The sequence below is a fragment of the Anolis carolinensis genome, unplaced genomic scaffold (genome assembly GCF_035594765.1).
Source record: "Anolis carolinensis isolate JA03-04 unplaced genomic scaffold, rAnoCar3.1.pri scaffold_15, whole genome shotgun sequence".
NCBI classification, from domain to species: domain Eukaryota; kingdom Metazoa; phylum Chordata; class Lepidosauria; order Squamata; family Dactyloidae; genus Anolis; species Anolis carolinensis.
This window is the reverse complement of record NW_026943826.1, coordinates 9,184,133-9,199,554: the sequence shown is the minus strand read 5'-3', so window position 1 is coordinate 9,199,554 and position 15,422 is coordinate 9,184,133. Positions and strand designations below refer to the sequence as shown.

General features: G+C 35.1%; 2 protein-coding genes across 11 annotated transcripts in view; both read left to right on the top strand.

The window, feature by feature from the left end:
* Positions 1–5,375, top strand: part of eno1 (enolase 1) — a 55,939-nt gene extending 50,564 nt beyond the window's left edge. For both annotated transcript variants that reach the window (XM_062965672.1, XM_062965673.1), the window contains 3 exons: positions 1,322–1,430; positions 2,209–2,267; positions 4,803–5,375. In XM_062965672.1, the coding sequence (XP_062821742.1) occupies positions 1,322–1,430; positions 2,209–2,267; positions 4,803–4,872 (238 nt within the window). In that variant the 3' untranslated portion in view covers positions 4,873–5,375. The remainder of the gene's footprint in view (positions 1–1,321; positions 1,431–2,208; positions 2,268–4,802) is intronic.
* A 4,374-nt stretch (positions 5,376–9,749) lies between these two features.
* rere (arginine-glutamic acid dipeptide repeats) overlaps positions 9,750–15,422 on the top strand; it is a 384,137-nt gene continuing 378,464 nt past the window's right edge. For 3 of the 9 annotated variants that reach the window (XM_062965664.1, XM_062965661.1, XM_062965662.1), the window contains exon 1: positions 9,751–10,185. The gene's annotated coding sequence lies outside the window, so the exon portion shown is untranslated. Of the gene's footprint in view, positions 10,186–15,422 lie in introns of all 9 variants that reach the window. The other 6 variants (XM_062965666.1, XM_062965659.1, XM_062965665.1 and 3 more) reach the window with 6 other exon arrangements.

Below are 15,422 nucleotides of genomic sequence, written 5' to 3'. Positions count from 1 at the left end.
ATAATAATAATTGTGTTGGATTGCTAACACCTCCCAACAAAAAATTACCCCAGGCAGGAGGCAGGCAGGAAGCTGCAAGGCTATTCAATGCTAATCAAGGTGGCCAACATTCACACTTGCCTCAAACAGGCAAGAGTTCTTTCTCCCACCCTGGACATTATTCCACAGATATATAAACCCCACTTGACTAGCTTCCAACAGACTTCACAACCTCTGAGGATGCCTGCCATAGATGTGGGCGAAACGTCAGGAGAGAATGCTTCTGGAAGATCGCCATACAGCTCGGAAAACTCACAGCAACCCCATTATTATTATTATTATTTTATTATGACACAGCAAACAAGACAGATATGCTGGATTTCGTTTCACAAAATCACAAGTCGAACACTTCCCAAGTGTCTAGGACTGTGTGATGCATTATTATTATTATTATTATTATTATTATTATTATTATTATTATTATTTTATTATGACACAGCAAACAAGATAAACATGCTGGATTTCGTTTCACAAAATCACAAGTCGAACACTTCCCAAGTGTCTAGGACTGTGTGATGCATTATTATTATTATTATTATTATTATTATTATTTTATTATGACACGGCAAACAAGATAAACATGCTGGATTTCGTTTCACAAAATCACAAGTCGAACACTTCCCAAGTGTCTAGGACTGTGTGATGCATTATTATTATTATTATTATTATTATTATTATTAGACACAGCAAACAAGATAGACATGCTGGATTTCGTTTCACAAAATCACAAGTCGAACACTTCCCAAGTGTCTAGGACTGTGTGATGCATTATTATTATTATTATTATTATTATTATTATTATTATTATTATTGTTAGACACAGCAAACAAGATAGATATGCTGGGTTTCGTTTCACAAAATCACAAGTCGAACACAAAATCCCAAGTGTCTAGGACTATGTGATGTATTTTCGGATGATGCTGCAGATCCCAGTAGGGTGGCCTTTTGCAGTTGGCAGATCGTAATTTTGTCAATGTCTATTGTTTCCAAATGCCGGCTGAGATCTTTTGGCACGGCATTTGGAATAATAATAATATTTTGGCACGGCATTTGGAATAATAATAATAATAATTTCTTTATATTTCTTTTCTGAAGTGGACTCAAAGCAGTTTCTCATTACATTTGCACAACACACCTACGCACTGCAGCGGACACATGAACATGTCACAACACACAGTTTGTAAAGCTCTGTTACAGACTCTTAGAATGGTTTGGGACAAGTTTGTGCCAATGATTTGTTGTCTTTATATGCTTATGTTTTCCATGCCTCTTCTTGCTTCAGCTGCAAGCTCGCTCAGTCAAATGGCTGGGGTGTGATGGTCAGCCATCGCTCTGGAGAGACCGAAGACACTTTCATTGCCGACCTGGTGGTTGGGCTCTGCACTGGGCAGGTGAGTGTATCTATACACATAATAATAGTAAAAATATGTATGTATGTGTTCAATTGAACATACTGACTACCAAGCTTGTCTGTGTGTATACACATATACAATACTAGCTGTGCCCGGCCACGCGTTGCTGTGGCAAAGTGGTAGTGGTATTGGTTAAAAGTTGTTGTGGAATTTTTATTTGACATTATTTGTATTTTTTTAAATTAATTTTATTGTAACTTATCTTTTTTATTTATTATATTTTATTATTTTGTTGTATTATTTTTAGTTATTTTGTTATAGTATTTTATTGTATTAATTTTTTTAGTGTTTTTAATTATTTTAGTGTTTATATTATTTTTTATTGTATTATTTGTATTTATTTTATTTTTTATTCTTTTATTAACACTGGGCTGAGTGGGTTGCTAGGAGACCAAGTGGGCGGAGCTTAGCCTTCTAAACTGGCAGCAATTGGATAAAAACAATTATTGCTCTCCCTCTAAGTAGGACTTTATTTTTCTTTTCCTTTTGTTGTATCAACCTAGAGGCATGGATGAGGGGTTGTGTTGTCAAATTTCGAGGTTGGGGGGCCTGTAGTTTTGTTGTTTTGTGGGTCGCCGTGATGCCATCACTCTTTTATATATATAGATATGCAGCAAATTTATAGTAAAATCCATGCTCAGCCATGGAAACCCTTATGTGAATCTGGGCAAGGCATACTCCCAGAGCCTCATAGTTAAATATAACCCTCGCTCTTATTTCTTCACGTTTCTCACTTGGTTTCTATTTTCTTTTCCAGATCAAGACAGGTGCTCCTTGCCGATCCGAACGCCTTGCTAAATATAACCAACTTTTGAGGTAAGGGTTTAGTTGAGGAATCCAAAATGTATGGGCCCAAATCTGCCTTTGCGAGATGAGTAGCATCATTTTGTAAATATTGAAATAGTGGTAGGATAATTATTGGGATCTGAGTGATAATTTTAATACATTTATGTAATATGTTTTATAAATTTATGTAATACATTTATGTAATAAATGTATACTTGAATATAAGCCAACCAGGGTAGCCTGAGTATATGCTGGGGGGAGTTTCAGCCCTTAAAAAGGGCTGAAAAACTCATATTTGATTACAGTAGAGTCTCACTTATCCAACACTCGCTTATCCAACGTTCTGGATTATCCAACGCATTTTTGTAGTCAATGTTTTCAATACATCATGATATTTTGGTGCTAAATTCGTAAATACAGTAATTACTAGATAGCATTACTGCGTATTGAACTACTTTTTCTGCCAAATTTGTTGTCTAACATGATGTTTTGGTGTTTAAGTTGTAAAATCATAACCTAATTTGTTCTTTAATAGGCTTTTCCTAAATACCTCCTTATTATCCAACATATTCGCTTATCCAACGTTCTGCCGGCCCGTTTACGTTGGATAAGCGAGACTATGCTGTAGTGGTAGGATAATTATTGGGATCTGAGTGATTAATTTTAATACATTTATGTAATAAATGTATACTTGAATATAAGTCAACCAGGATAGCCTGAGTATATACTGGGGGGAGTTTCAGCCCTTAAAAAGGGTTGAAAAACTCATATTTGAGTATATATGGTAAATGCTTTGCCTAGCACACATTGCAAAAACAACACACACACCCCTCCACACTCCAACCACAGCCCTGATAGTTAGAGCTCTAGGATATAATGCTGAAGGTTTTTTTAAACAAATTCTTTGGTTGTTTCTCATTGAGACTACATAGACCAGTGATGGCCAACCTATGACACGCGTGTCAGCACGGACACGCCTAGCCATTTTTGCTGACACGCTGCCGCATGCAGATTGACTGGATGACTATGTCTTTTGTGGCCAAATTTGGTGTGATTTGGTCCAGTGGTTTTGTTGTTTACTCCAGGGGAATTATGCACATTACATTTATATCTATATATATAAAAGAGTCATGGCATCAGGGCAGCGGACAAAACAACAAAACTACAGGCCCCCCAACCTCGAAATTTGACAACACAACCCATCATTCACGGCTCTAGGTTGATACAACAAAAAGAAAAGAAAAATAAAGTCCTAATTACAGGGAGAGGAATAATAGTTTTTATCCAATTGCTGCCAGTTTGAAGGCTAAGCTCCGCCCACTTGGTCTCCTAGCAACCTACTCAGCGGAGGGGACAGGCACAGATAGGCCTCACTTAGGCCTCTTCCACAGATTATCAGATTTTAACTGCATTGTATGGCAGTGTAGACTCAAGGCCCTTCCACACAGCTATATAACCCATTTAGAATCTTATATTATCTGCTTTGAACTGGATTATCTTGAATCCACACTGCCATATAATCCACTTCAGTGTGCATACTAAACATTGTAAGCCGCTCCGAACCCTAGGGGAGTGGCAGCATATAAGTTTGAAAAATAAATAAATAAATAAATAAAGACAACCATACAACAGACATTCAATACCACCACTACCTCAACAATTTCTCACCAACACCAGACAATGCCATAGCAACGCGTGGCCGGGTACAGCGCGCATATATATATACAGTAGAGTCTCACTTATCCAACACTCGCTTATCCAACGTTCTGGATTATCCAACGCATTTTTGGAGTCAATGTTTTCAATACATCGTGAGATTTTGGTGCTAAATTCGTAAATACAGTAATTACTACATAGCATTACTGCGTATTGAACTACTTTTCCTGTCAAATTTGTTGTCTAACATGATGTTTTGGTGCTTAATTTGTAAAATCATAACATAATTTGATGTTTAATAGGCTTTTCCTTAATTGCTCCTTATTATCCAACATATTCACTTATCCAACATTCTGCCGGCCCGTTTATGTTGGATAAGTGAGACTCTACTGTGTATATATATATATATATATATATGTGTGTGTGTGTGTGTGTGTGTATAAAATCTATTATTATTCTATTATTGTAGTATATTATTATATTATTACTATTATATTATTATTATATTATTCATTATTCATGACTACATTGAAACTACAATAGAGGTACCGTAGATTGTTGTACATGGAAATAATGGCAGTAAATAGTTTTTGATTTATTAAATACAGTTATATATTACAATTATATATTTTTGTTATTTAAACTATATATATTGTGAAATTATGGATTTTTTTCTCTTTCGAAGTGACACACCACCCAAGCCATGCTAGATTTTTGGGTGAATTTTGACACACCAAGCGCAAAAGGTTGCCCATCTTTGACAGAGACATTTGTTCAAGACTAACAAAAAGTCCCAAGTGTTATTCAAAGTCTCTTATTTTGCTGCAATTAGGAAAAGCACGTTGAATGCACTCTCCTGGCAGGAACTTGATTTCCGTCTCCTCAATGCTTCTCCTCTATTTCCTTTAGGATCGAAGAGGAGCTGGGAAGCAAGGCCCGCTTTGCTGGCAAGAACTTCAGGAACCCACGTGTCAACTAAACCGCAGTTGGGCAGGCGGTCATAAAATCGCCCTCCCAGGCACCCACCCATCCCCTTTGGTTGTGGTTGCAAGCGCTAGTCTCTTCACTTTAATAGAAATACAAAAATCCCCTAGTACCTGTGTGCAACAAAAGAAGGGCCGCTGACGGAAACGGAAGAGTTTTGCAAAGTTGCATCCAGTTAGTGTCTGCCTCCTTTCTCCCGCTGCTCCATACACACTGCTTTGCTCTCCTCCGAGTCTTGTCTTATTTTCTGATGCAAAGAGGGTCAAAAAGAACCCCTGGTCTTGGTGTAAACATTGTGTAAAGCTTGCCACTGCTTTGCAGGAGTGCAGGGAGGTTGCTCCGTGTTGAAGTGAATGAGGAAGTGCTTCTCCCCTTCCACATCTCTCTCTATCCAACCCGAGCGGGAAAATAAATCCTTTCTTGCAGCGTGGCCCGAGGTACCTGCAAATGGGAAAGAGTAGTCATTCTCATGTGAGGCAAATAAAATGAGAAACACCAGTTCAGTCTTGGTTTTGTTTATGAGAAATATGGGGGGATGTGGGACTGCCATGAAGGCCACCTGGTTTAATTTTCTGCAAAAGTAACGGCAAGAGGGGTGCAAAGAAAATGACTAAAAATTGATGGTGGTGATGTTCTGCTCCTGGATGCAGAGCTGGACGTTGCAATAAAAGTAAAGGTAAATAATAATAATAATAAACTCAGCCGCTATCAGGACCTCAAGATTGAACTTCAAAGACTGGCAGAAACCAGTGCAGGTGGTCCCGGTGGTGATGGGCACATTGGGTGCCGTGCCAAAAGATCTCAGCCAGCATTTGGAAACAATAACCATTGACAAAATCACGATCTGCCAACTGCAAAAGGCCACCCTGCTGGGATCTGCGCGCATCATCCGAAAATACATCACACAGTCCTAGACACTTGGGAAGTGTTCGACTTGTGGTTTTGTGATATGAAATCCAGCATATCTATCTTGTTTGCTGTGTCATAATAAAATAATAATAACTTTATTTTTATACCCCACCTCTATCTCCCCAAAGGGGACTCAGGGTGGCTTAATAATAATATAATAATAATAACTTTATTTTTATACCCTGCCTCTATCTCCCCAAAGGGGACTCAGGGCGGCTTAATAATATAATAATAATAATAACTTTATTTTTATACCTCGCCTCTATCTCCGCAAAGGGGACTCAGGGCGGCTTAATAATAATATAATAATAATAACTTTATTTTTATACCCCGCCTCTATCTCCCCAAAGGGGACTCGGGGCGGCTTAATAATAATAATATAATAATAATAACTTTATTTTTATACCCCGCCTCTATCTCCCCAAAGGGGACTCAGGGCGGCTTAATAATATAATAATAACTTTATTTTTATACCTCGCCTCTATCTCCCCAAAGGGGACTCAGGGTGGCTTAATAATATATTAATAATAATAATAACTTTATTTTTATACCCTGCCGCTATCTCCGCAAAGGGGACTCAGGGCGGCTTAATAATAATAATAATAATAATAATAATAATAATAATAATAATAATAATTACATGGAGCCAAGCCCAAAAAAAAAAAATAGCAATATAAAACACAACAATAGACAAAAGACATGCACAGTTATAAAAATGTAAACATTAGCCAATAAAAACAAATGACAAGAACTATTAAAAACATGGATTTTCCCTGACGTTAAGTCTAGTCGTGTCCGACTGGGGGTTGGTGCTCATCTCCATTTCTGAGCCGATATTTATTATTTATTATTAGCAACATTTATATCCCGCCCTTCTCACTCCGAAGGGGACTCAGGGCAGTTTACAAGTATATATACATACAATATATTATACGACTATATTGCAATATTATTAGTAATATTGCATGTAATATAAATATACAATTATAATAGTGAATTATAATTACAATTACATTGTATTACATCATATTATTAATATTACATGTATATACAATATATTATAATATTAGACACCTCCAAGGGCATGTAGCCGGCATGACTGCATGGAGCACTGTTACCTTCCCTCAGAAGGAGTACCTATTGATCTACTCACATTTGCATGATTTTCGAACTGCTAGGTTGGCAGAAGCTGGGGCTGATAGCAGGAGCTCACCCTGACTTGGCTTTGAATGCCCAACAGATTTCCTATAGCTACTGGTGGGGCCCTCTGCTCTATGATTGCTCTATGATGTGATTGACATGAGGACTAGGGGCAATGAGCAATAAAAGGTAGATATTCGATAACAATCTTCCAACTTCATTAGCAACAAAAAAGTAACTTTTCTTGTGATCCACCAGTAAAGCTAGTTTTTCCTTTCTTGGGCTTGAATTTGTGGGTTGTAACCCAGGAGGAAAGGCAACTTGTTTGGGTTGCTGTGAGTTTTCTGGGCTGTATGGCCATGTTCCAGAAGCATTCTCTCCTGATGTTTTGCCCACATCTGTGGCAGGCAGCCTCAGAGGTTGTGATTAAAAACATGGAACATTCTCAATGCCCTCTTGTGGACCATGCTTGGTATTGCAATGCTAACCGGTATTGAGCAAATTAAACTTCTAAGCCAAAGAGCCGGCGTTGTCCGTAGACACCTCCAAGGTCATGTGGCCACTGGCATGACTGCATGGAGCGCCGTTACCTTCCTGCCAGAGCAGTACCTATTGATCTACTCACGTGCATGTTTTCGAACTGCTAGGTTGACAGAAGCTGGAGCTAACAGCGGGTGCTCACTCCGCTCCTTGGATTCGAACCTGCAACCTTTCAGTCCGCAAGTTCAGCAGCTCAGTGCTTTACACATTGCGCCATAATAAGAGTAGGAAATACATATGGAATGGTTCGTTTTCCAATATTTTCCAATATTATATAATATAGAATATATTACCTATAAAATATAATATATAAAATATAAAAATATAATATAATAATACATAAGATACTATAATATGATATAAAATATAAAATATGGTATATAATATAATAATATATAGGATAATATAATATGATAGAAAATAGAAAATATGATATAAAATGTAATATACAGTAACTGTTCATGTATGACTTCTTTTCCAATAATAATAATAGGAAATAAATATGGAATGGTTCATTTTCCAATATAATATAATATAAAATATAATAAAAATGTGAAATAAAACAAAATATAAAATATAATATAATAATAATGTAATATACTATAATACCTTTACCTTATAAAATATGGTATAAAATATAATATGATATAAAATATAATAATAAAATATAAAATATAATAATCAAAGATAATATATAAGATAATATAATATGATATAAAATAAAAATAATATATAATAATATATAATATAAGATGCTATAATATATAAAATATAAAATATAATATAATATATAATGTAAGATACTATAATGTGATATAAAATATAAAATATGGTATAAAATATAATAATCTTAGAGAATATATAATATAAGATACTATAATATGATATAAAATATGATATAAAATATAAAATATAGTATAAAATATAATATAATAATATATAATGTAAGATACTATAATATGATATAAAATATAAAATATGGTATAAAATATAATAATATAATATAAAATATAATAATCTTAGATAAAAATATATAATATAAGATACTATAATATGATATAAAATATGATATAAAATATAATAATATATAATATAAGATTATAATATGATAGAAAATATAAAATAAAATAATCTAATATAATAATATAATATAAGATACTATAATATGATAGAAAATATAAAATAAAATAATCTAATATAATAATATATAATATAAGATACTGTAATATGATAGAAAATATAAAATAAAATAATCTAATATAATAATATATAATATAAGATACTGTAATATGATAGAAAATATAAAATAAAATATAAAAATATAATAATATATAAGATACTATGATATAAAATATAAAATAAAATATAATAATATAATATATAATATAAGATACTATGATAGAAAATATAAAATAAAATGTATAATAATATATAAGATACTGTAATATGATATAAAATATAAAATAAAATATAATAATATAATATATAATATAAGTTACTATGATATAAAATATAAAATAAAATATAATGATATAATAATATATAAGATACTATGATATAAAATATAAAATAAAATATAAAGATATAATAATATATAAGATACTATGATATAAAATATAAAATAAAATATAATGATATAATAATATATAAGATACTATGATATAAAATATAAAATAAAATATAAAAATATAATAATATATAAGATACTATGATATAAAATATAAAATAAAATATAATAATATAATAATATATAAGATACTATGATATAAAATATAAAATAAAATATAATAATATAATAATATATAAGATACTATGATATAAAATATAAAATAAAATATAAAAATATAATAATATATAAGATACTATGATATAAAATATAAAATAAAATATAATGATATAATAATATATAATATGAGATACTATAATATGATTCAAAATATAAAATATGATACAAAATCTAATCTAAAATAATGGAAAATAAGTCCCATCCATGAGGTAAAACAGGCTGCGCGAAGCCCCGCCCACAAGGCCCCGCCCCCTTCCCCTCCCCCCTCCCTCCCAAGAGTGGGCGCCAACCGTCGCCGGCGCGAGGACAGCCCTCCTCCCGCCCCGCCCCTTTTTCCCGCTTCCCACCAATCCCGCGCCGCGTCTCATTCCACCCCCTTCCCCTTTTCTCCAAAGGAGCACTCGCGTCGCCGTCGCCGATTGGCCGTCGCTGTTTCGCGCCCCGCCTATATTTACTATCGGCGCACACATCCCCCGAACCGGGTGAGGGAGCCAATGAGGAGGCGCGATACTGGCGTGTGGCGCCCTGGCCTGTCTGGGGGGTGGTTGCTGGGTCTTGTGTGAGGAAGAAGAAGAAGAAGAAGAAGAAAGGGAGAAGCAGGCTCGGCCGTGGCTCTCCCCGGTGCTCGCCCCTCAGGGAAACCAATAGAGAGCGGGGCGTCGATTTGGGCCTGGTGGTGGCTCGCCTCCTCAGAGTTTCTCCTCAGCCGCCTGCTCTGCCTCTTTCATCCCACTGAGCACATTGTCTCCTCCCAGCCCCATATTGAAGGCCCCCTTCCAGGAACCCTTCTCTCCATCCTCTTTTCTTCCCCTCTTCCCTTGCCTTTCTCCCCTCCCCACAGAGCCTGAGCCTTCTCCCTCCCTTCTGGTTTGGGATCTCCTCCAGCCCAACCTCCAGACAAAGCCTACTCATGGTGTGACTCCGGAGGAGAAGGTAAGTCAGGGGCCTCCTTTGAGGGGCTTTTGTTTGTGTACTTTGTTGGCTTTCTCTTCAGCATTGCAATCAACAGGGGAAGGGGGAAGACAGCAAAAGAGAAAATACACAACAATGACCTATCACACCACACAACATTTATTTATACAGTAGACAATACAGTAGATTGTACAGTATACAATCCTCAAACTTTTTAAGTGTCCATATTTTTATTCAATATTTAACATGTCTTCCTAATCTTAGATCTGATGCCAAGGCAGTTGCTGACTATGTTCTGAGTTTTGGTTATACAGTAGAGTCTCACTTATAATATAATACAGTACTTTGTTGGCTTTCTCTTCAGCATTGCAATTAACAGGGGAAGCAGGAAGACACCAAAAGAGAAAATACACACACAACAATGACCTATCACCACACAACATTTATTTATACAGTAGAGCAGGAATCCTCAAACTTTTTAAGTGTCCATATTTTTATTCAATATTTAACATGTCTTCCTAATCTTAGATCTGATGCCAAGGCAGTTGCTGACTATGTTCTGAGTTTTGGTTATACAGTAGAGTCTCACTTATCCAACATAAACTGGCTAGTAGAATGTTGGATAAGCGAGTATCTTGGATAATAAGGAGGCATTAAGGAAAAGCCTATTAAACATCAAATTAGGTTTTGATTTTACAAATTAAGCACCAAAACATCATGTTAGACAACAAATTTGACAGAAAAAGTAGTTCAATATGCAGTAATGCTATGTAGTAATTACTGTATTTACGAATTTAGCACCAAAATATCACAATGTATTGAAAAGATTGACTACAAAAATGCGTTGGATAATCCAGAACCTTGGATAAACAAGTCTTGGATAAGTGAGATTCTACTGTACTTTGTTGGCTTTCTCTTCAGTGTTACAATCAACAGGGGAAGGGGGAAGACACCAAAAGAGAAAATACACAACAATGACCTATCACACCACACAACATTTATTTATACAGTAGAGCAGGAATCCTCAAACTTTTTAAGTGTCCATATTTTTATTCAATATTTAACATGTCTTCCTAATCTTAGATCTGATGCCAAGGCAGTTGCTGACTATGTTCTGAGTTTTGGTTATACAGTAGAGTCTCACTTATAATATAATACAGTACTTTGTTGGCTTTCTCTTCAGCATTGCAATTGACAGGGGAAGCAAGAAGACACCAAAAGAGAAAATACACAACAATGACCTATCACACCACACAACATTTATTTATACAGTAGAGCAGGAATCCTCAAACTTTTTAAGTGTCCATATTTTTATTCAATATTTAACATGTCTTCCTAATCTTAGATCTGATGCCAAGGCAGTTGCTGACTATGTTCTGAGTTTTGGTTATACAGTAGAGTCTCACTTATAATATAATACAGTACTTTGTTGGCTTTCTCTTCAGCATTGCAATTAACAGGGGAAGCAGGAAGACACCAAAAGAGAAAATACACACACAACAATGACCTATCACCACACAACATTTATTTATACAGTAGAGCAGGAATCCTCAAACTTTTTAAGTGTCCATATTTTTATTCAATATTTAACATGTCTTCCTAATCTTAGATCTGATGCCAAGGCAGTTGCTGACTATGTTCTGAGTTTTGGTTATACAGTAGAGTCTCACTTATCCAACATAAACTGGCTAGTAGAATGTTGGATAAGCGAGTATCTTGGATAATAAGGAGGCATTAAGGAAAAGCCTATTAAACATCAAATTAGGTTTTGATTTTACAAATTAAGCACCAAAACATCATGTTAGACAACAAATTTGACAGAAAAAGTAGTTCAATATGCAGTAATGCTATGTAGTAATTACTGTATTTACGAATTTAGCACCAAAATATCACAATGTATTGAAAAGATTGACTACAAAAATGCGTTGGATAATCCAGAACCTTGGATAAACAAGTCTTGGATAAGTGAGATTCTACTGTACTTTGTTGGCTTTCTCTTCAGTGTTACAATCAACAGGGGAAGGGGGAAGACACCAAAAGAGAAAATACACAACAATGACCTATCACACCACACAACATTTATTTATACAGTAGAGCAGGAATCCTCAAACTTTTTAAGTGTCCATATTTTTATTCAATATTTAACATGTCTTCCTAATCTTAGATCTGATGCCAAGGCAGTTGCTGACTATGTTCTGAGTTTTGGTTATACAGTAGAGTCTCACTTATAATATAATACAGTACTTTGTTGGCTTTCTCTTCAGCATTGCAATTGACAGGGGAAGCAGGAAGACACCAAAAGAGAAAATACACAACAATGACCTATCACACCACACAACATTTATTTATACAGTAGAGCAGGAATCCTCAAACTTTTTAAGTGTCCATATTTTTATTCAATATTTAACATGTCTTCCTAATCTTAGATCTGATGCCAAGGCAGTTGCTGACTATGTTCTGAGTTTTGGTTATACAGTAGAGCAGGGGTCCCCAAACTTTTAAAGCAGAGGGCCGGTCCACAATCCTTCAGACTGTGGAGGGGCCAAAGTATCATTTGGAAAAAAAAAAACCAAACAAATTCCTATGCACACTGCACTTGTCTTATTTGTAGTGCAAAACAACAACAATGAAAGAACAATACAATATTTAAAAATGAAAACAATTGTAAACAGCATAAACCTATCAGGATTTCAATGGGAAGTGTGGGCCTGCTTCTGGCCAATGAGATAGTCAAGTGAATTAGGATTGTTGTTGTTGTATGCCTTCAAGTCGTTTCAGACTTTGGGCGAGCCTAAGTCTAAAATTATTTATTTATTCATTTACTACATTTATTTATTACATTTATATCCCGCCCTTCTCACCCCAAAGGGAACTCAGAGCAGCTGTATGTACATACAATATATTATACTATTAGCATAATACAATATTAGCATTATGTATTACTAGGCATTATACTATATTGAACTATACCACTATACTGTAATATTATATGTAATATATAACATATAATTAATATTATTATATTGTATTATTATTAATATTATATTGTATAACATAACATTATTATCAATATTATATGTATATACAATATATCATATTATTAAAAATGATATAAAAATATTATATTATAAAACTGAAGGCAGGGGCCAGGTAAATGATCTTGGAGGGCCGCATCCGGCCCCCGGGCCTTAGTTTGGGGACCCCTGCAGTAGAGTCTCACTTATAATATAATACAGTACTTTGTTGGCTTTCTCTTCAGCATTGCAATTAACAGGGGAAGCAGGAAGACACCAAAAGAGAAAATACACAACAATGACCTATCACACCACACAACATTTATTTATACAGTAGAGCAGGAATCCTCAAACTTTTTAAGTGTCCATATTTTTATTCAATATTTAACATGTCTTCCTAATCTTAGATCTGATGCCAAGGCAGTTGCTGACTATGTTCTGAGTTTTGGTTATACAGTAGAGTCTCACTTATAATATAATACAGTACTTTGTTGGCTTTCTCTTCAGCATTGCAATTGACAGGGGAAGCAGGAAGACACCAAAAGAGAAAATACACAACAATGACCTCTCACACCACACAACATTTATTTATACAGTAGAGCAGGGGTCCCCAAACTTTTTATCCTGTTTCCCCTAAAATAAGACATCCCCAGAAAACAAGACCTAGTAGAGGTTTTGCTGAATTGCTAAATATAAGGCCTCCCCCAAAAGTAAGACCTGGCAAAGTTTTTGTTTCGAACCATGCCCAATGAACAGAACACCAGAGCATGAAGGATCAGTAAATGTACCTACCATAGAGTGTTGTACATGGAAATAATGGTACAGTAGAGTCTCACTTATTAAGCTAAGGGTGGTAAATTTCAGAAATAAAAATAGATACCAATAAAATTACATTAATTGGCATCAGTAGGTTAAATGTTTTTGAATATTTACATCAAGCTCAAATTTAAGATAAGACTGTCCAGCTCTGATCAAATCATTCTCATCTTCTTCAATGTAAATGTGCTTATGTATCCTTTTAATAACAGAGTAAAATAATACATGTAATAATAATAATAAATACAGGAAAATAATACAAGTACAGTAGAGTCTCACTTATCCAACGTTCTGGATTATCCAACGCATTTTTGTAGTCAATGTTTTCAAAACATCATAATATTTTGGTGCTAAATTCGTAAATACAGCAATTACTACATAGCATTACTGCGTATTGAACTACCTTTTCTGCCAAATTTGTTGTATAACATGATGTTTTGGTGCTTAATTTGTAAAAGCATTACCTAATTTGATGTTTAATAGACTTTTCCTTAATCTCTCCTTATTATCCAACATACTCATCCAATGTTCTGCCGGCCCGTTTATGTTGGATAAGTGAGACTCTACTGTAATAGCAAGAAATTCTTGATAAGATTCACAGTTTGTCTGGTTAATAACAATAATAATAGTAATTTTATTTTTATACCCCACCCCATCTCCCCGAGGGGACTCGGGGCGGCTTACATGGGGCCAAGCCCAGGCAACAAGCAATATAAAACTCAGCAATAAAAAACAAATCATAAACAAATAAAATCACATATACCAATAAACAATAAGCACACTTTGATAAAAACCTGGGTTGGCTCCTAAAAAGGGTAGTGGTTATGCTGGTTTGTGATGACAAATACTGTACAGTCTAAAACAAATGTTCATTTTTTTGTTCAATCCCTGAAAATAAGACCCAGAGCATCTTTGGGAGCAAAAAAATATAAGACACTGTCTTATTTTTGGGGAAACACTGTAAGTGGAGGACCGGTTCATGGTCCCTCAGATTGTTGAGGGACTGAATTATCATTTGAAAAAAAACAACAACAAATTCCTATGCACAGTGCACATATCTTATTTGTAGTGCAACACCCCCCCCCCCAACAACATTTATTTATTTGGCACATTTATACCCCACCCTCTCTCACCCCGAAGGGGACTCAGAGCGGCTTACAAGTTGTATGTACATACAATATATTACATTATTAGCATAGTACAATATTAGCATTATATATTAATGTATTGAAGGAACACCGGTGGCGAAGTGTGTTAAAGCACTGAGCTGGAGACTGAAAGGTCCCAGGTTCAAACCCCGGGAGCGGCCGCTGTTAGCTCCAGCTCCTGCCAACCTAGCAGTTCGAAAACATGCCAATGTGAGTAGATCAATAGGTACCACTCCGGCGGGAAGGTAACGGCGCTCCATGCAGTCTATATTGTACTATA